General features: G+C 43.3%; 1 protein-coding gene across 2 annotated transcripts in view; it reads left to right on the top strand.

Annotated features, from left to right (window-relative positions):
• Positions 1-24,965, top strand: part of brwd3 (bromodomain and WD repeat domain containing 3) — a 122,279-nt gene that overhangs the window by 77,078 nt on the left and 20,236 nt on the right. For both annotated transcript variants that reach the window (XM_055644151.1, XM_055644152.1), the window contains exons 29-33: positions 4,888-4,949; positions 10,475-10,630; positions 10,767-10,887; positions 22,555-22,680; positions 22,796-22,874. In XM_055644151.1, coding sequence (XP_055500126.1) covers positions 4,888-4,949; positions 10,475-10,630; positions 10,767-10,887; positions 22,555-22,680; positions 22,796-22,874 — 544 coding nt within the window. The remainder of the gene's footprint in view (positions 1-4,887; positions 4,950-10,474; positions 10,631-10,766; positions 10,888-22,554; positions 22,681-22,795; positions 22,875-24,965) is intronic.

Here is a 24,965-nt window from a genome sequence, read left to right on the forward strand (position 1 = left end):
GTTTCTTTAATCCTGCCAACCTTGCCCTTCACTCTAACAGGAACACAGAGGCTCGTTTCTACATTTTAAAATGGGTCCTTAACAAACTTTTTCACAGAACTATGTGTCCAGGTATCAAACTGCACAGAGAAAACATCTTCTTGCCATCTATACTGCCAATCCCTCTCCAGCCCCTGCAGTTCCCTTTGTCTCCTCTTAGAATCATGTGCTTATTTGCAATCATTCCTTTTTCTTCTACACTCCAGCATGTATAGAACATAATACAGCATGGAAAGTACACAAAAATGCTGGAGAAACTCAGCGGGTGCAGCAGCATCTATGGAGCGAAGGAAATAGGCAATGTTTCGGCCCGAAACGTTGCCTATTTCCTTCGCTCCATAGATGCTGCTGCACCCGCTGAGTTTCTCCAGCATTTTTGTGTACCTTCGATTTTCCAGCATCTGAAGTTCCTTCTTTAACACGTAATACAGCATGGAAACAGGCCTCTGGCCTCAACACATCCATGCCAACCAAGGTGCCCCATCTAAGCTATTGTATTTCGCGGCAATGAAGACGCACCTGCTAAATTTTGAAAAAAGGCTGGCGGGACATAGAATTTCTTACGCTCAAAAAAATATAAAATGAAAAATAAAAATAAAGAAAGTAACAATTCAATTTGCCCAATTTGCCAGATCGCCTCCATTCTGAATGACTGAATGGGTGGGTGGAGGGTGACGGCAGGTGGAGAGATGGTGGGAAAAACGGGAGCACACCGGGACAAGTTGAATCAGTTGTGATCTTATTGAATGACAATACTGGTTCAAGGAACCAATTGTGATTACTCGCACTAACATATCCATCGCCCTCTGACCCGCTCTGCTCTATGATCTTTGCTCTTGAGCTGGTCCCCTCACTGTCCGGTCTCCGAGCCAGGTCAAATATGGAATTTCAAAACTAATACCAACTGCTTTTGTGCGCGTGTGTTGACAAGGCAGCAACATTCTGATTCTCACTGTTATTCTCACTTGACCGACAACCGCTACACACCTCCAAAGCATGTCCCATTGCAAATTTACATTGAAAGACACAGACCGGGCAGTGAATGCCATGCAGTGTCACCCAGCGCAGCAAGTGTGGCCATGTCCTGCTCCCGGCGGCAGTCGGAGTTTAAGGATTTGCGGGAAGCGGCTGACATGAGCGAGGTCGGATAGCGGCAGGAGAGAAGTGTTGGGGACATGCTTTGGAGGTGTGTGGCGGTTGTCGGTCAAGTGAGAATAACAGAGAGAATAAGAAGTGGCCGGGGAGGGAAGTAGCTCGGGTGGCTGCGAACGGCTGCCGGGACCGGCCAGCCGAATCGGCTGCCACCTCAGCGCCTTCTGCCGGCCTGCTCACCTCTGGCAGTACTCTCCGTCTGAACACCACTCTCCTGCCTCGCTCATGTCAGCCGCTACCCGCAAATAAGAGCTACTTCCCTCTCCGGCCACAACGCGGTGGTTCAGCGCCTGTAGTTGCTGGCATGATCCCGACCCCCTCCTTCTCAACGCTCCTGCCCGTGCTGACCCGGGCCAGACTCCCCACAAGCTGTGAACCGAGCTCTCTCTCTCCCCCTCCCCCCCCCTCATCCCATTTTCCTGCATTTCAGCCTTATTACTCTGAACCTTTCCTACCCATGTGCCTGACCAAGTGTCTTTTAAATGTTGTTATTGTACCTGCCACAACTACCTCCTCCGGCAGCTCATTCCATAAACCCACCACCCTGTGAAAAAATTGCTCCCCAGGTTCCTATTAAATCTTTCCCCCCTCACTTTAAGTTAACGTCCTCTGATTCTCAATTCCCCCTCCCTGCAAAGCTAGGACATTATTTCTTGGAGCGCAGGAGGCTAAGGCAAAGGACCGAGTCTTTTGGTCATTAACCTGATTAGTTCTCATGATTTTATATACCTCCATAAGAGCACACCTTAGCCACCTGCGTTCCAAGAAATAACGTCCTAGCTTGCCCAATGTCTCCCTGTAACTCAGGGCCTTGAGTGCTGGCAACATCCACTTAAAACTTCTCGGCATCATTCCTATAGCAGGGTGACTAGAACTGAATACATTGCACCAAATGTGGCCTCACCAACATCTTGTACAACTGTGTCAGAACATCCCAACTTCTACACTCAATACCCTGACTGATGAAGGCCAATGTACCAAAAGCTTTCTTTATCACTCTATTTACCTGTGCCATCACTTTCAGATAACTCTGCACCTGTACTCCTTGATCCCTCTGGTTTACAACACTCCCCAGGGCTCCACCATTCACTGTGAAAGTCCTGCCCTGGTTTGAATTTCCAAAATGTAATACATCACATGTATCTGCATTGAAATCCATTTGCCATTCTTCAGCCCACTTGTGTGGTCTGAAGAATAAATATGGCAGTCAACAGGAAGCTCGGGATTGGCCTTGTGGACTGAATGCGAGTGCTCCCAGCAGAATCACCAGTCTAGTCTCTGCAGTGTGGAGCAGACTACATTGAGAATGCTGAATGCACTACATTGGATGGGAAGAATTGCTAGTGAGCTGCTGCTTGAACTGGAAACACTGATTGGATCCATGGATGGTGGAGAGGGAAAAGGGTAAAAGATAAGTGTTGCAGCTTCTGTGTTTCCATTGGAAATTGCCATGGAATGCTAAGTTAGCTCAGGAGAATAGACTGAGGAAGCATGAAAGGAACAATTCTGAAATGCTGATCAGTGAGGGGAAGATATGTTTGCAGCTGCAACTTTGTTGGAGTTTGTGAAAGTGATGCTGAAATAATCCTTTGAATGCAGAGGAAGGTAAGAACAAAGGGCACTTTAGCTGTTCTTTTTACAGTTAGAGGGAGTGTGAGCAGAGGTACGGGAAAAAGATGAAATGTAGTCACAATCTCTTCTCTATGTTAGCAGGGAGCCATAGTTCTGAAAGAAAGAAGATGTCTCATCATCTGAGCAGATACAGTGGACATGCAGGAGCTGGAAAAATTGAATAGTAATCTTGCAGGGGGTACAGCAGGTGGAAGTAAAGCCAAGTCAGCTGTAGGAGTCGTTAGACCTGTTGTGGAAGTTTGTGCATTTCGACCACAACAACCCTGAGCATTCTGTTGCCTGCATACCGCACTCGTTATATCTGGGTTGTCTATCTTAAGATGGAGGTGGAAAGATTCAGAAATGGCAGGGAAGAATGAAAAATGGGCCATGTGGAGGTCAGTGCATGGTGAAAATTGGCATCAAAAGTGGTGAAAATGTTGGGTTGTGTACAGATATAGGAAGCAGCACCAAGGTAGATAGGAAGCAGCACCAAGGTAGATGTTGATGTACTCACAACATAGTTGAGGATTTGGGTTGGTCAAAGTGAAGCTGTATTCACAAATCTCAGAAAAAATGTAGGAGTAGCTTGGGTCCAGAAGAAGTCTGGAGAAAGTGAGTTGGGTTGAAGGAGAAATTGTTCAATGTGAGGTTGAGTTCAGCCAAGCGAATTAGTACATTCTTCCATCCTCACTAACAACTCGCAATGTGAACAGGATACAGTCATAAGGTGTTGCACATTAAAAAGTCAAACCAGGGCAGGACCTTCCCAATGAATGGTAGGGTCCTGGAGGGTGTTAGAGAGCAGAGGGATCTGGAAGTGCAGGTACATAGCTCCTTGAATGCAGTGTCATAGGCTTTTGGTGCATTGGCCTTCTACAGTCAGCGTATTAAGTATAGAAGTTGGGACCTTCTGTTACAGTTGTACATGTCCTTGATTGGCCACATTTGGCGTATTGTGTTAGGTTTTGGCCACTGTGCTAGAGGTAGTGGAAAGTGTCTGAAGAAGGTCCTGAACTGAAACATTAGCTTCCATGTTCTCCAGCGATGCAGTCTGACCCGCTGAGTTACTTCAGCATATTGTGATGCAAAGATGATTTAAAAGGATGTTGTCAGGATTCAAGGACCTCAGCTATAGGGAAAAATTGGGCAAGTAAGTACTTTATTCCTTGGAGTGCGTGGGTAAGGGGTGATCTTATAGAGCTGTTTAAAATCATGGGGAGAATCAAGAGGGTGAATGTATAGAGTATTTTACCCAGGGTAGGGAGTATCAAGAAGCAGAGGGCATAGTTTTAAGGTGAGAGGGGAAAGATTTAATCGGAACCTGAGGGACAACATTTTCATTCAGAAAGTGGAGGGTGTGTTGAACGAGCTGCCAAAAGAGGTATATGAGACAGATACAATAACAACATTTAATAAATGGTACATGGAGAGGAATATGGACCAAATACGGGCGAATGGGACTAGTTTAGGCAGCACTTTAGTGCAGTAGTAGATTTACCGCGCCAGGGAACTTGGTTCAATCCGAACTACAGGTGCTTGTCTGTACAGAGTTTGTGCTTTCTCCCTGTGACTGCATGGGTTTTCTTCTGATTTCTTTCTACGCTCCAAAGACGTACAGGTTTGTAGGTTAATTGGGTTTGGTAAAATAGTAGACCGTCCCTAGTGTGTAGGATAGTGTGAATGTATGGGGTGATCGCCGACCAGTGCGGACATGTGAGCCAAAGGGCCTGTTTCTGTGCTGTATCTCAATAGTAAAGTCTAAAGTAAAAGTAAAGTAAACTTGTGAGATAGGGAATAAAATGTATTCCCTTGGAATTTGTGTGGAGGGAAAAAAGTAAATAAATCAACACCTTTTGTTAATTTGTGTTTCTTGCCACATGATGCGGCTTTACAACCCACATCACTGGTAACATTGCTTGTGAAGATTTTCATCGTGAAATATATTCATAGTTATCTCGTTGCCTTTTAACAATGCAAGTCTTTCAGTTTTCAAGTGGATGCATTGATTTATTAGTAAAACCTTGTATAGTTTTGGAGCTTTGTGTCCGCGATTTAATTTTAATTGATGTGTGATATTTCTAGCTGGGATAATAATGAGTTGGAGAAGATGAGCCCCTGGGACATGGAACAAATACCGGAAAATGGTAGGACACTTTTAACTGTACAAACATTTCTAGTTATTAAACATAATATCTCTGTGCTGTTTAAGTTTAAAGTTGGTGTTTATGGGTACAGCATGGAAACAGGCATTTCGGCCCACCAAGTCCACGGCGAACATCGATCACCGATTCACACTATTTCAATGCGATTGCTCTTACCCGTTCACTCCCTATACACTATGGACAATTTTACAGTGGCCAATTAATCTACACACCCTCAGGTCTTTGGGATGTGGAACGAAACCAGAGCAACTGGAAATCCATGGGATCGCAGAAAGAACATGCAAACACAACACAAACAACACCTGAGGTCAGGATTGAACCCAGATTCCTGGCGCTATGAGGTAGCAACTTTATAAGTTGCACCAATGTACTGCCCACAATATTGTATACTTGACGATCAGAAATATGTTTTAACCATGCTGTCAATTAATTTATCTAATGTGTGACCAATAGAAATTAGGTGAACTAATTTTCACCTGTTTAATTATGCATATTTACAATGAAAGAAAAATATTTTCAAAATAAATATCGCTCTACTTTTGTCTTCCATGCTCGAAGGGCAACACAGTGGTGCAGCATTGGTCGAGCTGCTGCCTCACAGAATCAGAGACCTAGGTTCAATCCTGACATAGAAACATAGAAATTAGGTGCAGGAGTAGACCATTCGGCCCTTCGAGCCTGCACCGCCATTCAATATGATCATGGCTGATCATCCAACTCAGTATCCCGTACCTGCTTCCTCTCCATACCCTCTGATCCCTTTAGCCACAAGGGCCACATCTAACTCCCTCTTAAATATAGCCAATGAACTGGCCTCAACTACCCTCCGTGGCAGAGAGTTCCAGAGATTCACCACTCTCTGTGTGAAAAATGTTTTTCTCATCTTGGTTTTAAACGATTTCCCCCTTATCCTTAAGCTGTGACCCCTTGTCCTGGACTTCCACAACATCGGGAACAATCTTCCTGCATCTAGCCTGTCCAATCCCTTAAGAATTTTGTGAGTTTCTATAAGATCCCCATCAATCTCCTAAATTCTAGAGAGTACAAACCAAGTCTATCCAGTCTTTCTTCATAAGACAGTCCTGACATCCCAGGAATCAGTTTTGTGAACCTTCTCTGCACTCCCTCTATGGCAATAATGTCCTTCCTCAGATTTGGAGACCAAAACTGTACGCAATACTCTAGGTGTGGTCTCACCAAGACCCTGTACAACTGCAGTAGAACCTCCCTGCTGCTATACTCAAATCCTTTTGCTATGAAAGCTAACATACCATTCGCTTTCTTCTCTGCCTGCTGCACCTGCATGCCTACTTTCAATGACTGGTGTACCATGACACCCAGGTCTCGCTGCTTCTCCCCTTTTTCTAATCGGCCACCAATTAGATAATAATCTGCTTTCCTGTTTTTGCCACCAAAATGGATAACCTCACATTTATCCACATTATACTGCATCTGCCAAACATTTGCCCACTCACCCAGCCTATCCAAGTCACCTTGTAGTCTCCTAGCATCCTCCTCACAGCTAACACTGCTCCCCAGCTTAGTGTCATCCGCAAACTTGGAGATATTGTCTTCAATTCCCTCATCCAGATCATTAATATATATTGTAAATAGTTGGGGTCCCAGTACTGAGCCTTGCGGTACCCCACTAGTCACTGCCTGCCATTGTGAAAAGGACCCGTTTACTCCTACACTTTGCTTCCTGTTTGCCAGCCAGTTCTCTATCCACATCAATACTGAACCCCCAATGCCGTGTGCTTTAAGTTTGTATACTAATCTCTTATGTGGGACCTTGTCGAAAGCCTTCTGGAAGTCCAGATACACCACATCCACTGGTTCTCCCCTATCCACGCTACTAGTTACATCCTCGAAGATTTTTATAAGATTCGTCAGACATGATTTACCTTTCGTAAATCCATGCTGACTTTGCCCAATGATTTCACCACTTTCCAAATGTGCTGCTATGCCATCTTTAATAACTGACTCTAGCAGTTTCCCCACTACCGATGTTAGACTAACTGGTCTGTAATTCCCCGTTTTCTCTCTCCCTCCCTTCTTAAAAAGTGGGGTTACATTTGCTACCCGCCAATCCTCAGGAACTACTCCAGAATCTAAAGAGTTTTGAAAGATTATTACTAACGCATCCACTATTTCTGGAGCTACTTCCTTAAGTACTCTGGGATGCAGCCTATCTGGCCCTGGGGATTTATCGGATTTTAATCCATTCAATTTACCCAACACCACTTCCCGACTAACCTGGATTTCACTCAATTCCTCCAACTCCTTTGACCCACGGTCCCCTGCTATTTCCAGCATATTATTTATGTCTTCCTTAGTGAAGACGGAATCAAAGTAGTTATTCAATTGGTCCGCCATATCCTTGTTCCCCATGATCAAATCACCTGTTTCTGACTGCAAGGGACCTACATTTGTTTTAACTAATCTCTTTCTTTTCACATATCTATAAAAACATTTGCAGTCAGTTTTTATGTTCCCTGCCAGTTTTCTTTCATAATCTATTTTTCCTTTCCTAATTAAGCCCTTTGTCATCCTCTGCTGGTCTCTGAATTTCTCCCAGTCCTCTGGTATGCTGCTTTTTTGGCTAATTTGTATGCATCATCCTTCGCTTTGATACTATCCCTGATTTCCCTTGTTATCCACGGATGCACTACCTTCCCTGATTTATTCTTTTGCCAAACTGGGATGAACAATTTTTGTAGTTCATCCATGCAGTCTTTAAATGTCTTCCATTGCATATCCACTGTCAACCCTTTTAGAATTAATTGCCAGTCAATCTTGGCCAATTCACGTCTCATACCCTCAAAGTTACCTTTTTTTAAGTTGTTAAACTAGTGTGAACAGGTAATCAGTGACCGACATGGAGTCAGTGGGTCGTAGGGTCTGTTTCTATGCTGTGTCGGTAAGCTGAACTAGGTTCGACAGGCTGTCCTCGCGGTGTGCACCTTCAGTCCAACATGGAACTCCATTTGGCCCAAGGCCATATTGTTGCAATTAAGGCTCTGTGGTCATTGAGTCCCTTTGCAACATGGACAGTTTGGATCTAATGGCTTGTTTCTTTCTGTGCTATGTCCCTATGTTTAAATATGTACTTTTTAAAACTCATCCTGGTGAAAATTAACCTGATGTTTCATTTTTATATTAAAGTATAAACCAAATATTACTGTTAAGGTGCAAATTAAAACATTCAAATTTATTCAAAAAAATAAATAAGAGATATTCAATCCCTCGCTTGGTGATGGGTGGCTGGAAGGGAAAAAAACAGATTGTAGGGCTGGTGGTTGTTTCAGCATGGCTACATTTCTTTGAACTATGAAGAACACTAGGTAGCAGTTTCTGATTAGTTAATGTGTGGCATGAACAATATTGTTGACACGTCATCAATCTGCCTCTTTGTAAAGTTTTGGAAGTCAGCCTCTGCCTACTGTGGTCCCAAGGAAAATAACTTATCTGGAAGGAATAATCATAATCATGTCTGTTCATAATTGGACCATTCTCTCCATATTGCAGATGTGATTATTAAAGAGGATTCTTGGAGCCAACATCTATTCTAATTTGGAAAAGCATGGTCTTACTAGGGATAGTTAGAATTACTTTGTGTGGGGTAGGTCCTGACTCAAATTTTAGTTTTTTTTGAGGAGTTGACAAAGGTGATAGATGAGGATAAGACCGTGGATGCGGTCTACATGGACTTCAGTAAAGCATTTGACAAGGTCCCTTATGGTTGACTGGTCCAGAAGATGACATAATTTATGATTCATGATGAATTGGTAACCAGAAGATTACTTCATATGATCCATGTTGAGTTGGTAAATTGGATACAAAAAAAGATAGTGGTTAAGTGTTTTTCCATTTGGGGGTCTGTGACCATGTGTTCTGCAAGGATCAGTGCTGGGTATATATAAACATTTATGATTTGGAAAAAAAAATGTAGGTGGCATGATTAGCATGTTTACTGATAACATAATGAATTAACGGGAAATGACAGATTATCAAGATGCAACAGGATATAGATCTGTTGGAAATTTGAATGGAGAAATGGTAGATGGAGTTTCATCGGGACAAGTATGAGGTAATGCAGTAAGGAGCAATGATGTACAGATGGATATTGGGGTGCAAATCCATAGCTCCTTGAAAGTGGCATTTAAAGTGGATGGGGTGGTAAAAAAAGGCATATAGTATGCTTGCCTTCGTCGATCAGGGCATTGAGTGTAAAACCTTGTATAAAACCTTGTTTAGGCTACAGTTGAAGTATTGAGAGCTGTTCTGGTTACCACACTATTGGAAGGATGTTGAGGCTTTGCACAAGAGTTTCACCTGGATGTTGCCTGCGTCAGTGCATTTGGCTAAAAGGAGAGGTTGGTCAAATTGAATTGTTTTCTCTGGAGTGTCAGAGGTTGAGTGGTGTCCTTATACAATCCCAAATTGAGAGGGATAGATCAAGTAGATCCGCAGTCGGCAAGCCATTGCGACCCGTAACCCAAAATCATCTGGCCCACAGGGCAGTCGCCCCGAACAGCGGCCAAGCTCTGGCCGTACTACATCCTGTACAAAGCCGCCGGGATGGCTGTGCACCTTGAAAGAACTGTAGATGCTGGAAAAATCAAAGGTAGACAAAAATGCTGGAGAAACTCAGCGGGTGAGACATGCAAGGATTGCATGAGGCTGCCTCACCTGCTGAGTTTCTCCAGCATTTTTGTCTACCTTCTGTGAACATGTGATTTGATGCCTGCCATCCGGGGCGGGATCCATGTGTACACGTGATAGATGTGGCCCGCCAACCGCTCACAGACATGCGTCCCGCCCCCTATGCAGAACAAGGTTGCCGACCCCTGAAGTAGATAGTCAGAATGTTTTTACTAGAATGGAAATGTCAAATACTAGAGGGTGCAGATTTAAAGGAGGGGGAAATTTTAAGAGAAATGGGAGGCAAGCTAACTAGACACATGGCTTGGCTCCTCACAGTTGTTTCCCTTTTCTCCCCAGCCCACCCTGCACATAATGGAGGATTGTAGTGCTGGAAGTGGTTAAAAAGATGAGGTGGGATGTCCATGTAATAATGTGAATGTAAAAATGTAAAGTTCCAGGATTGGAAATTAAAAAGGCAAATTTATAAAAAGGCATTCTACCTCAAAAGTTGAGCATTTTCTTGTGATCCTTTCAAGAATGCTGACACTTTTTGGATTACTGTTTTAATTGTAGTTAACATTTTTAGTGCCTTCATTTTAATAAATTTATAAATGTTCCCTGTAATTCTCGTTTTGGATTTAGTAAGAAAAACTGCACTTCTAGAAGTAATTGGGGAATGTTTCCCATGTAAACATTCTTAGCAAATAGTCTCTATGGAAGTTCATGTCTTAACTACACAGTAATTTTGAATTTGCATTTTAGATCATGCTGAGGGTTGCTGTTCATTTAATGCAATTATAGAGGCATTATTTGCAAAGCTACTATCTTTATTTAAGGCAATTTGTGTACACTTTTTGCAGCTACCTACCCTGAAGAAATTGGTGCTAGTGTTCCAGTCACACCGGAAGAGCTTAAAGACTTGTTATATAAACCCCAAGAAGGTGATTGGGGATCCTGCTTTGCAAATGAAGAATGTGAACGTATCATTCGGGGAATTGATCAACTGCTAGCACTTGGTACTAACTTTAATTTCCAATAATCAACTCCATTGGTGTCAATAACTTTTAAATTTGTGGTTTATGGTTTAATTTACTTAAGATGCTTTGGATCGTTTTTTCTGAGAAAATGACCAAGTTTTAATTGCTTTGGCAGAAATAGCAGCACCATTTTCTGCTCCAGTGGATCTCAATGCCTACCCATTGTATTGCACTGTGGTTGCATATCCAACAGACCTGAACACCATCAGGAGGAAATTAGAAAACAGATTTTATAGGTAGGTATATCTTTCCATTTATTAAGGTTTGATTTGTTTGCTGACTAAATTTGCAAGAAATATTAATGCTTTAACAATCCCCCTTTGTGGTATTTAAATAAGGACTGTCTTTTGTGAGGCTAGTTAATTTCTGACCCGAACAGAGAGGGTGACCCATGCTTTTAACCACACTAGATCATGATTACTGCTGGACTAGTCAATGTCAGTCTGTGGAGAAGTTAGCCATTAATCTGAAAGGAAGTCTTTGCAAGGTTTCAGGCATTTTTACTTCAGTCCGTATTTTCTAGATTCAACAACAGCCTCTTTCTCCCTCAATCATTTCTTCTTCTCGTGAGAAAGAAATGTAATTGGCTGTTTAATAATGTTAAATTCTCATTTTAATGGAATACATTTTCCAATCACCAGTGAGTCGCTTGATCTTGCTAGTTACTAAAGTAAACTGTACATTGGTACACTGCTTTTATTTTTAGTATTCTCCTTGATCTTGATGACGACTGATTGTGGGTGGTGGGGGAAAGAAAAAGGTGGAAGAGAAGAGGGGAGAGAAGACAAAGCCTAGCAAGTAAAAGGTGGATACAGGTGATGGAGGCTTATGATTGGGGGATGGTTGGACAAAGGGCAGAGATGAAAAGACAGACGGTGTGTAACAAAATAATTGAAGAGTTGGGAATTGTGAAATTAATGGAAGGAATATAGCTGGTAGAGGAGGGGGGAGAGGAAACATAGAAATTAGGTGCAGGAGTAGGCCATTCGGCCCTTCGAGCCTGCACCGCCATTCAATATGATCAAGGAGAAATAGGTGCGTCCAGGTGCGTCACGGTCAGTGCTTCCACACCTCAAAAAAAAAATGAAATAGAATTCCAAATTACCTGGAATTTGACGGTAATTTCCGGCTCGGTAAGCCTTCCCCAACTGTGCATGTGCGACTGCCGCACCAACTGCACACGCGCAGATACTGGGCCCACTGCGCAAGCGCGGGGAGATGGCGTCTCTACCGCGTTACTGCCGCCATTTTCAATTGTGACGTGGCTGACGGGCCTCCCCCAACTGCGCAGGCGCGGATGGTCGTAAATATACAGGTACATACTTTTTTTTGGAAAATCATCCCACGGGCCTGAATGTACCCCATCGCGTCTCCCCGCACGTGCGCAGTTGAGGCGGCAGACGCACATGCGCAGTTGGGGAAGACTTACTGGGCTGGGAAATTTCCTGAAATTATTTTATTTCCCTAAAATGGAGTACATTTAAAGGTGAAATTTTAAGAGTACAGCATCTTTATGTCCCTGTTCGGTTGAAAGGAAATCGTAAAAATTGTAAAGAGCCATGGTTTTCAAGGGAAATTGGACACTTGGTTCGGAAAAAGAGGGAGATCTACAATAATTATAGGCAGCATGGAGTAAATGAGGTGCTTGAGGAGTATAAAGAATGTAAAAAGAATCTTAAGAAAGAAATTAGAAAAGCTAAAAGAAGATATGAGGTTGGTTTGGCAAGTAAGGTAAAAGTAAATCCGAAGGGTTTCTACCGCTATATTAATAGCAAAAGGATAACGAGGGATAAAATTGGTCCATTAGAGAGTCAGAGTGGACAACTATCTGCAGAGCCAAAAGAGATGGGGGAGATATTGAACAGTTTCTTTTCTTCGGTATTCACCAAGGAGAAGGATATTGAATTATGTGAGGTAAGGGAAACAAGTAGAGTAGCTATGGAAACTATGAGGATCAAAGAAGAGGAAGTACTGACACTTTTGAGAAATATAAAAGTGGATAAGTCTCCAGGTCCGGACAGGATATTCCCTAGGACATTGAGGGAAGTTAGTGTAGAAATAGCAGGGGCTATGGCAGAAATATTTCAAATGTCATTAGAAACGGGAATAGTGCCGGAGGATTGGCGTACTGCGCATGTTGTTCCATTGTTTAAAAAGGGGTCTAAGAGTAAACCTACTAATTATAGACCTGTTAGTTTGACGTCAGTGGTGGGCAAATCAATGGAAAGAATACTTAGAGATAATATATATAAGCATCTGGATAAACAGGGTCTGATTGGGAACAGTCAACATGGATTTGTGCCTGGAAGGTCTTGTTTAACTAATCTTCTTGAATTTTTTGAAGATGTTACACGGGAAATTGATGAGGGTAACGCAGTGGATGTTGTGTATATGGACTTCAGTAAGGCCTTTGACAAGGTTCCTCATGGAAGGTTGGTTAAGAAGGTTCAAATGGTTGGGTATTAATGGTGGAGTAGCAAGATGGATTCAACAGTGGCTGAATGGGAGATGCCAGAGAGTAATGGTGGATGGTTGTTTGTCAGGTTGGAGGCCAGTGACGAGTGGGGTGCCACAGGGATCTGTGTTGGGTCCACTGTTGTTTGTCATGTACATCAATGATCTGGATGATGGTGTGGTAAATTGGATTAGTAAGTATGCAGATGATACTAAGATAGGTGGGGTTGCGGGTAATGAAGTAGAGTTTCAAAGTCTACAGAGAGATTTATGCCAGTTGGAAGAGTGGGCTGAAAGATGGCAGATGGAGTTTAATGCTGATAAGTGTGAGGTGCTACATCTTGGCAGGACAAATCAAAATAGGCCGTACATGGTAAATGGTAGGGAATTGAAGAATGTAGGTGAACAGAGGGATCTGGGAATAACTGCACAGTTCCCTGAAAGTGGAATCTCATGTAGGTAGGGTGGTAAAGAAAGCTTTTGGTGTGCTGGCCTTTATAAATCAGAGCATTGAGTATAGAAGTTGGGATGTAATGTTAAGATTGTACAAGGCATTGGTGAGGCCAATTCTGGAGTATGGTGTACAATTTTGGTCGCCTAATTATAGGAAGGATGTCAACAAAATAGAGAGAGTACAGAGGAGATTTACTAGAATGTTGCCTGGGTTTCAGCAACTAAGTTACAGAGAAAGGTTGAACAAGTTAGGGCTTTATTCTTTGGAGCGCAGAAGGTTAAGGGGGGACTTGATAGAGGTTTTTAAAAATGATGAGAGGGATAGACAGAGTTGACGTGGAAAAGCTTTTCCCACTGAGAGTAGGGAAGATTCAAACAAGGGGACATGACATGAGAATTAAGGGACTGAAGTTTAGGGGAAACATGAGGGGGAACTTCTTTACTCAGAGAGTGGTATCTGTGTGGAATGAGCTTCCAGTGAAGGTGGTGGAAGCAGGTTCGTTTTTATCATTTTAAAATAAATTGGATAGTTATATGGATGGGAAGGGAATGGAGGGTTATGGTCTGAGCGCAGGTATATGGGACTAGGGGAGATTATGTGTTCGGCACGGACTAGAAGGGTCGAGATGGCCTGTTTCCGTGCTGTAATTGTTATATGGTTATATGGTTAAAATTACCCGAAGCCAACCAGAATTTCCCGAATTTCGGGTAATTTCCTTCAAAGTGGAAACATAGAAACATAGGTGCAGGAGTAGGCCCTTCGAGCCTGCACCGCCATTCAATATGATCATGGCTGATCATCCAACTCGGTATCCTTAACCTGCCTTCTCTCCATACCCCCTGATCCTTTTAGCCACAAGGGCCACATCTAACTCCCTCTAAATATAGCCAATGAACTGGCCTCAATTACCTTCTGTGGCAGAGAATTCCAGAGATTCACCACTCTCTGTGTGAAAAATGTTTTTCTCATCTCGGTCCTACAAGATTTCCCCCGTACCCTTAAACTGTGACCCCTTGTTCTAGACTTCCCCAACATCGGGAACATTCTTCCTGCATCTAGCCTGTCCAACCCCTTAAGAATTTTGTAAGTTGCTATAAGATCCCCCCTCAATCTTCTAAATTCTAGCGAGTACAAGCCGAGTCTATCCAGTCTTTCTTCATATGAAAGTCCTGACATCCCAGGAATCAGTCTGGTGAACCATCTCTGTACTTCCTCTATGGCAAGAATGTCTATCCTCAGATTAGGAGACCAAAACTGTACGCAATACTCCAGCTGTGGTCTCATCAAGACCCTGTACAACTGCAGTAGAACCTCCCTGCTCCTATACTCAAATCATTTTGCTATGAATGCTAACATACCATACGCTTTCTTCACTGCCTGCTGCACCTGCATGCCTACTTTCAATGAGTGGTGTACAATGACACCCAGGTATCGTTGCATCTCCCCTTTTCCTAATCAGCCACCATTCGGATAATAGTCTACTTTCCTGTTTTTGCCACCAAAGTGGATAACCTCACATTTATTCATATTATACTGCATCTGCCATGCATTTGCACACTCATCCAGCCTATCCAAGTCACCTTGCAGCCTCCTAGCATCCTCCTCATAGCTAACACTGCCCCCCAGCTTCGTGTCATCCGCAAACTTGGAGATGTTGCATTCAATTCTCTCGTCCAAATCATTAATATATATTGTAAATAGCTGGGGTCCCAGCACTGAGCCTTGCGGTACCCCACTAGTCACTGCCTGCCATTATGAAAAGGACCCGTTTACTCCTACTCTTTGCTTCCTGTCTGCCAGCCAGTTCTCTATCCACATCAATACTGAACCCCCAATACCGTGTGCTTTAAATTTGTATACTAATCTCTTATGTGGGAACTTGTCGAAAATCTTCTGGAAGTCCAGATACACCACATCCACTGGTTCTCCCTTATCCACTCTACTAGTTACATCCTCGAAAAATTCTATAAGATTCGACAGACATGATTTACCTTTCATAATTCCATGCTGACTTTTTCCAATGATTTCACCACTTTTCAAATGTGCTGCTATCCCATCTTTAATAACTGATTCCAGCAGTTTCCCCACTACCGATGTTAGACTAACTGGTCTGTAATTCCCCGTTTTCTCTCCCTCACTTTTTAAAAAGTGGGGTTACATTAGCTACCCTCCAATCCTCAGGAACTACTCCAGAATCTAAAGAGTTTTGAAAAATTATCACTAACGCATCCACTATTTCTGCGGCTACTTCCTTAAGTACTCTGGGATGCAGCCTATCTGGCCCTCGGGAATTATCGGCCTTTAATCCATTCAATTTACCTAACGCCACTTCCCGGCTAACCTGGATTTCACTCAGTTCCTCCATCTCATTTGACTCCCGGTTCCCTGCTATTTCCAGCAGATTATTTATGTCTTCCTTAGTGAAGACAGAACCAAAGTAGTTATTCATTTGGTCTGCCATGTCCTTGTTCCCCATGATCAATTCACCTGTTTCTGACTGCAAGGGACCTACATTTGTTTTAACTAATCTTTTTCTCTTCACATATCTATAAAAACTTTTGCAGCCAGTTTTTATGTTCCCTGCCAGTTTTCTTTCATAATCTATTTTCCCTTTCCTAATTAAGCCCTTTGTCCTCCTCTGCTGGACTCTGAATTTCTCCCTGTCCTCTGGTAGGCTGCTTTTTCTGGCTAATTTGTATGCTGCATCTTTTGTTTTGATACTATCCCTGATTTCCCTTGTTATCCACGGATGCACTACCTTCCCTGGTTCATTCTTTTGCCAAACTGAGATGAACAATTTTTGTAGTTCATCCATGCAGTCTTTAATTTAAATCTTTTTATTTGAATTTTGAATTGAACAGCAATTTGCATACATACAATGATAACAGACAGTGATAGTCAGGACATAATTGTACAACAGTATGTAAACGACCCTCAAAATCCCTACCCTTACCCTTACCCACCCTCTCCACCCGGGGACAAACAACACTCACATACGTACACATCCACACAAATACGATAAGATAAACAAAATGAAAAAAAAAATGAAAAAAAAAAAAGAAAAAAAAGTGGGGGGGGGGCTGAGGGGATAACAGCTGCAATAAAACAGAGCAGTGATAGAGGGCACTCAGTCCTCTTCCGAGTCCGGAAACAAGTTAAGAGAGTTAACAAGTTCCAGGAAAGGGTTCCATGTATCTAGGAATGTCTTGGTAGAGCCTTTGAGAGAGAACCTAAGTTTTTCAAGCTTTAAGTTGTAGAGCACCTCCTTGATCCAGCGGGCGTGTGTCGGGGGACAGGTAAGCCTCCAGTTAAGCAAGATCAGTCTCCGGGCTAACAAGGTTGTAAAAGCCAGGACCCGCTTCAACGCAACAGAGAGGTTGGTGTTGGGAGGAATACCAAAAATAGCTGACAGTGGGTTTGGAGGAATAGTCTGGCCATAGGCTCTGCTTAGCACGTCGAAAGCACTCCTCCAAAAGGTTGCTAGCTTAGGGCAAGACCAAAACATATGACTATGGTTGGCAGGGGATTGATTGCATCTGTTGCAGGTGTCTTTAACAGCGGGGTATATTCTAGATAATCTTGCGTTTGTGTAGTGGACTTTGTGAAGGACTTTGCATTGGATTAGGCCATGACGGGCACATATGGAGGAAGAATGGATCAAATCCAAGGCAGAGTCCCATTGCTGGTCTGTTAGTTTCGTATTCAGCTCGCCCTCCCATACAGCTTTTAATGAGGTATGAGGTTTCAATATAACTGACCCTAATAAGTTGTACATAAAAGAGATGCATTTCTTCCGGTTGGGATCTAGAGCTAGGATGGAATCGGTCAGGGTTTCAGTGGGACGATTTGGGAAATTGGGGAATATTTTCTTCACAAAATCCCTAATCTGGAAAAAACGAAAAAGGTGGGATTTTGGGAGGCTATAGTTGGACGAAAGCTCTGCAAAAGACAAAAAAATGCCATCCTTGTATAGGTTTTTGATACTACTGATGCCATTACTATGCCAGGTTTTGAATGCGGAGTCTGTACTTGAAGGTTTAAAAATGTGATTTTTAAGCAGTGGGGTCAAGATGGAAGGGCCTTGTAAACCGAAGTTTTTCCGAAGTTGACTCCATATCTTGAGCGAGAGGGACGCAATTGGGCCTGCACCCGCAGATGTTATAGAAAGGGGCAGTCTTTAAATGCCTTCCATTGCCTATCCACCGTCAACCCTTTAAGAATCAATTGCCAGTCTATCTTGGCCAATTCACGTCTCATACCCTCAAAGTTACCTTTCTTTAAGTTCAGAGCCCTTGTTTCTGAATTAATTATGTCACTCTCCATCCTAATGAAGAACTCAACCATATTATGGTCACTCTTGCCCAAGGGGCCACGCACAACAAGACTGTTAACTAACCCTTCCTCATTACTCAATACCCAGTTTAGAATAGCCTGCTCTCTCGTTGGTTCCTCTACATGTTGGTTTAGAAATCTATCCTGCATACATTCCAAGAAATCCTCTTCCTCAGCACCCCTGCCAATTTGATTCACCCAATCTATATGTAGATTGAAGTCACCCATTAGAACTGTTTTACCTTTGTTGCACTCCACTACTACTCTTAGGTGGCCTGTACACAACTCCCACTAGCATTTTCTGCCCCTTAGTGTTTCGCAGCTCTATCCATATCTGGAAACACTGGTCACAGTGTAGTTGGGGGTGGTGGTTTGGTAGTTACCTAAAATTGGAGGAATCAATGTTCATGCTGTTCGGTTCTAAGCTTCCCAAGAGGAATATGCAAACCTCTGTCTCAACTGGAAGGATTGCTAACGTCTCTGAATGGAGGTGAGGGAGGAGGTATAAGGACAGATGTTGCAACTCCTGCGGTTGCAGGGGAAACTACCTGGGGATGAGTGATCTAAGGAATTGCGGAAGTAGAGGTCTCTGCAGAAGGGGTAGGGATGGGAAGATGTAAAGATTAGGTGGGATGATATTGGAGGTGACAAATGTCGGAGAATAATGTGTTGGATGTGGAGGCTGATGGTGTGAAAGTTGAGGACCAGGTGAACTCTATCCTTAGTCAGTATGGGGGGTGGGAGCGAAAACACAACGACAGGGCATAGGAGACGCAAGGCGAGGGATCTATATATGACAGCAGGGGGGGAAATCGCATTTGCCTAAGAAAGTGGACATTTTGGATGTCCTAGAATTGAAAGCCTCAACTTGAGAGTAGATGTGACGGAGCCGGAAAAATTGAGATCAGGGTATAACGTGTTTGCAAGAGGCAGGATAGGAGGAGGTGTAGTTTAGGTAGCTCTGGGTGTCGGTGAGTTTGTAAAATACATCAATTCAATAGTCAGTCCCCCATGATACAGGCAGCGAGATCAAGAAAGGGGAGAGAGGTGTCGCAGATAGTCCAAGTGAATTTGAAGGCAAGGTGATAGTTGTTAAGTTAATGAAATGAACGGGTTTTGCACGGGTGCAGGAGGCAGCCCTAATGCTGTGGTCGATGTAGTGGTGAAAAAGTTGGGGGAAGGTGCCAGGGTATGTTTGGAACAAGAACTGTTCCAGTGTGGCCCATGTGAGTGGCCATAGCTACACCTTTAATTCAAAGAAAGTAGGAGGAGTCTAAAGAGTGTTTTTTAAGAGTGAAGACAAGTTACACAAGGCAGAGGAGAGTGTTAGTAGAGAGAAATTGATTAGGTGTCTGTTCAAGGAAGAAATGGGAGACCCTTGAGACCTTCCTGGTGGGGGATGGAGGTGTAAAGGTATTGCATGTTCATGGTAAAGATGAGATGGTAAATGGTGGCCTAAAAATTAAAAGTTATTTCTGAGTTGGGTGTGTGAGGTGTCTCGTATGGGGTTGGACAAGGGGATAGAATGGAATCAAGGTAATTGGAGATGTGTTTTGTAAGGCAGGAGCAGGCAGAAACAATGAGTCTGCCAGAGGAGTCCTGTTTGTGGATTTTGGGAAGGAGACAAGCCGGCACTGCCAGTCTACATAATGACAAGGGTAGATGCTCTCATGGGCAGAGCGGCAGAGGTGATGAGATCGGAAACAGTCTGCGAGATGATAGCCTGGCGTTCATCTGTGGAGCCATGGTCAAGGGGCTGGTATGAGGAGGTGTTCGGGAGCTGGCACCTGGCCTCAACATGGTAGAGGTTAGCTTGCCAGACTACAACAGCACTTCCCTTATAGACAAGTTCTGCCAGGCGGAGGAGAGTTAGTAGAGGGAAATCGATTATAGAAACATAGAAATTAGGTGCAGGAGTAGGCCATTCGGCCCTTCGAGCCTGCACCACCATTCAATATGATCATGGCTGATCATCCAACTCAGTATCCCGTACCTGCCTTCTCTCCATACACTCTGATCCCCCTAGCCACAAGGGCCACATCTAACTCCCTCTTAAATATAGCCAATGAACTGGCCTCAACTACCCTCTGTGGCAGAGAATTCCAGAGATTCACCACTCTCTGTGTGAAAAAAGTTCTACTCATCTCGGTTTTAAAGGATTTCCCCCTTATCCTTAAGCTGTGACCCCTTGTCCTGGACTTCCCCAACATCGGGAGCAATTTTCCTGCATCTAGCCTGTCCAACCCCTTAAGAATTTTGTAAGTTTTTATAAGATCCCCTCTCAATCTCCTAATTTCTAGAGAGTATAAACCAAGTCTATCCAGTCTTTCTTCATAAGGCAGTCCTGACATCCCAGGAATCAGTCTGGGGAACCTTCTCTGCACTCCCTCTATGGCAATAATGTCCTTCCTCAGATTTGGAGACCAAAACTGTACGCAATACTCCAGGTGTGGTCTCACCAAGACCCTGTACAACTGCAGTAGAACCTCCCTGCTCCTATACTCATCCTTTTGCTATGAAAGCTAACATACCATTCGCTTTCTTCACTGCCTGCTGCACCTGCATGCCTACTTTCAATGACTGGTGTACCATGACACCCAGGTCTCACTGCATCTCCCCTTTTCCTAGTTGGCCACCATTTAGATAATAGTCTGCTTTCCTGTTTTTGCCACCAAAATGGATAACCTCACATTTATCCACATTATACTGCATCTGCCAAACATTTGCCCACTCACCCAGCCTATCCAAGTCACCTTGCAGTCTCCTAGCATCCTCCTCACAGCTAACACTGCCCCCCAGCTTAGTGTCATCCGCAAACTTGGAGATATTGCCTTCAATTCCCTCATCCAGATCATTAATATATATTGTAAATAGCTGGGGTCCCAGCACTGAGCCTTGCGGTACCCCACTAGTCACTGCCTGCCATTGTGAAAAGGACCTGTTTACTCCTACTCTTTGCTTCCTGTTTGCCAACCAGTTCTCTATCCACATCAATACTGAACCCCCAATGCCGTGTGCTTTAAGATTATGTTTCTGTTCAAGGAAGAACTGGTGAACCTTGAGACCTTCTGTTCAAGGAAGAACTGGAGTGCCTAGAAACCATCTGCTCAATTTCAATGTCAGAGCAGGAACAAGAGAATTGAAAAGCTAGCCTTTGGATTGGCTGAGTGAACAAAATTTAGCAAATTGAACAACTAATGAAAAGAAGGCAAGGTGTAGTGAAATGGCCTAATGGGAGTGCCGTGATGGAAGACGGACCTTGTGGAGCGGAAGTGTGAGTCTTTGGCAAGGAGTCTGAGCAGAGGGGGACAGGATGAAATGGTACAGTCTGCTGTTTGTGATGCTTGTACTTTTTATTCCTTGGTTTAGTACAGTAGAGATGGCAAGTAAAATGGTGCAATATCCTTCCTGCAGGCTGTAGGAAGCCAGGAAAACTGCTGGGTGTCACTGGTGACTATACCTGTGGACTATAATTGTTGTATCCAGGTGCAGCTTCTTACATGAGGGAACTGGAGCTGCAGCAGGATGACCTCTGGATCATCTGGGAGAATGAGAGCTTCATAGATAAGAATTACAGCACAGAGGTTATGCCTAGGGTACAGACAGTCTGAAGAAGGGTCTCGACCCGAAATGTCACCCATTCCTTCTCTCCAGAGATGCTGCCTGTCCCGCTGATTTACTCCAGCATTTTGTGTCTATCTTCGATTAAAACCAGCATCTGCAGTTCTTTCCTTTACATAAACCTCACCTTCTCCCATCAACCGAACATTACAGCCCACCTCTTGCACTGTATGGACTTTTCTTTGCATAATTTATTTTAATTTAAAGATACCGAGCAGAAACAGGCCCTTTGGCCCACTGAGTCTGCGCCAACCAGCGATCCCCCACACATTAACGCTACATACAAATTTGTTGTATGTGAATACTTGGCCAATAAACATTCATTCTACACATACTAGGGACAATTTATACTTGTACCAAGTCAATTAACCTACAAACCTGTACGTCTTTGGAGTGTGGGAGGAAACCGAAGATCTAAGAGAAAACCCACGCAAGTCACGGGGACAATGTACAAACTCCGTACCGACAGCACCCGTAGTCGGGATTGAACCCGGGTCTCTGGCGCCACAAGCGCTGTAAGGCAGGAACTCTACCTCTGTGCCACCGTTCCGCCCGGTCTTGTAGAATTCTGTGTGTAATTTATGTACTGTTTCTTTTTTGTGTGTTAGTATCTATGTGCCCGTGATGGTGCTGTGTGCAAGATTTTTCATGTACCTGTAATTCATCATACTCGAGTATTGGACAGTAAACTTGAAACTTGTTTCTATTTTTGAGGAAATGCATATCTGATGTCCTTCAATGGAAGATAGCTATCAAGGAATCCAGAAGAAAGTTCTTTACCCAAAGAGTGTAGGAATGTGGTTCTCACTGCCACATGGAGTGGAATATGTACAAGCAAGCGTGAGAGAAGTGATCAGAGGTTATATTGATCAATTTAGTTGAGAGAAAATTGGAAGAGTATAAATGCTACCGTGGATTGATTGAGGCAAAATATTCAGCTTTGTTCTGTATGGGAAATGTAATCCTTTGATTTTATTTCTTTTGAATGTATAACAAAGAGCAAAATGATTGTGACAATGGTCTACTTGAACTTGAATTTTAGGACGATTTCTAGCCTAATGTGGGAAGTAAGGTACGTTGAACATAATGCTGGAACCTTCAATGAGCTTGGCAGTCCAATTGTTAAGTCGGCAAAGTTAATCAGCGATGTGTTACTGAAATTTATTAGGTGAGTTGATGACTACTTTTTGCTTAAGAAAATACATAAAAATACACGTTGCTATCATTTATAATGTTTCATATATGCTTTGGTTTTAACACCTGCATTTTGTTTTTATTTATAGGGACCAGAACTGCACCAATATTTTAGAGCAGTATGAAAAAACTAAGATAGAGGAACTCAGTGATGATGAAAATGACAAGGTAAATATTCTTACTCAGGATTTGGATTATTATTCACGCTATCATTGAAATTATTGTCAATTTAACCTGCTTCCTCTATAAAATATATCAAATTCAGCAAAATGCTATTGTGAAATACAATGATTTCCCTCCCCTTTTTACAGATTCTCTTCCTACAGGTGCTTACTTAACATGAACATAAGAATAGGAGCAGAAATAAACCACTTGGCCCATGAACTGTTCCGCCGTTCAGTTTGATCATGGCTTCTTCCCATGGCCTTTTCTGTGCAAGTTCCCCCTGCGTCTCAATTCTCCTAATCTTACAAATATCTTTTAAAAATTCTCTTTAAATATCTTCAGTGACCTTGTCTCCACATATCGCCAGGATAGAAATTTTCAGAGAATCTTACATTTCAATGAAATTAGCCTTTGTCCTTCTGAACTTCAAAGCATACAGATCTAATTACTTTAGCTGCATGTGACAGGACAACCCTCATATCCCAGCAATTAGCCCAGTAAATTTCTTTTGGATTGCTTCAATGCTAGTATAGCCTTAAATAAAGGGGACCAAAACTCTGTACATTACCCCAGGTGTGGCCTCACCAATACTCTGTACAAATATATTTCTAAACTCCATTCTATTTGTTATTTGATTTCCAAACCACTTGCTACACCAATCAAGCAACATCCGTGGAAGAGAAACAAGTCAACTTTTCAGGTCAAAAACACCTTCTCGGAAGATGTTAGAGGCTGCCCTGCTATAGGAGGGATGTCATTAAGCTGGAAAGAGTACAGGACATATTTACAAACATGTTGATGGAACTTGAGCAACTGCGTTATAGGGTGAAGTTGGTTAGGCTGTGACTTTAATCCTTGGAGGATAGAAAATTAATGGGTGATCTTGAAGAGGTGTATAAAATCATGATTGGCATAGACAGGATGAATGCCCAGGCTGTGTAATCAAGAGCTAGAGGGCAAAGGTCTATCATGAGAGAAGAAAGTTTAATAGGAACTGAGGAACAACTTTAAGTCAATTTCAGGTCGGAGCAAGGGCAGCAGCTTTGAGAAGCAAGCTCGTTGATTGGTTTGGAGCAACTCGATTTCCAATTGGAGCAGGAGCAGAAACCTTTAAAATTAAGTCCACGGACAGGTTTGGGCGAGTAAAATTCAGGTCGGAGCAGAAAGTGGGAGCTTTGAGAAGCAAGACCATTGATTGGTTGGAGCATCCAAATTCGCTAATTGCATAGCTAATAAAAAGAAAGCAAGGTGTAACGGAGTGTTTGTGTTGGGAGAAAGGTTGTGTAGAGTGGAAGTGCCATGCGAAGGGCAACTGTGTGTCTGGGGCAAGAGTCTCCGGCAAGGAGGCTGAAGACACGCGGTAGGAAGTAGAGTTACAGTCTGTTGTGCCTGTGGTGGAGCTAGTAGTGTGATTGTTGTGCTTTTTGTTGCTTGTTTCAATGTAATAGAGATAGCAGGTAGAATTGTGCAATGTTCATGGATAAGATTTATAGCGAGATAGTTATGCCTGAGGTTCAGGAATAGCGTAGGTGGGTGACCACTAGGAAGGCTGGTAGGCAGAGGGTGTAAGTGACCCCTCTGGCCGTTCCTTTTCAAAGCGGGTTATCCAGTTTCACTGGGGGGTTGACCCTCCGGAGTAGAGCAGCAATATTAGTTTCAGTAGCACCGAGCCTGCTTTGAGGCTCAGCAGGGAGGGTAGTGGTAGATGACTCTTTAGTTAGGGAGATGCACAGGAGATTCTGTGGCGGCAATTGAGACTCCAGGATGTTGTGTTGCCTGCCCTGGTGCCAGGGTTCCCGATGTCTTGGAGCAGCTACGACATTCTCAGGGGGGAGGGTAAGCAGCCGGAAGTCGTTGTAGATCTTGGCACAAATAACATAGGGAGGAAAAGGGAAGTTCTGATGAAGTTCTGCAAAATGATTATAGGACGTTCGGCAAAAGGTTAAGAAGCAGGACCTCTAGGATAGTCACAAAATGCTGGACTAACTCAGCGGGACAAGCAACATCTCTGGAGAGACCCTGAAGGATCATGACTCGAAACGTCACCCATTCCTTCTCTCCAGAGAAGCTGCCAGTCCTGCTGAGTTACTCTAG

Source organism: Leucoraja erinacea, chromosome 12 (genome assembly GCF_028641065.1).
Source record: "Leucoraja erinacea ecotype New England chromosome 12, Leri_hhj_1, whole genome shotgun sequence".
NCBI lineage: Eukaryota > Metazoa > Chordata > Chondrichthyes > Rajiformes > Rajidae > Leucoraja > Leucoraja erinaceus.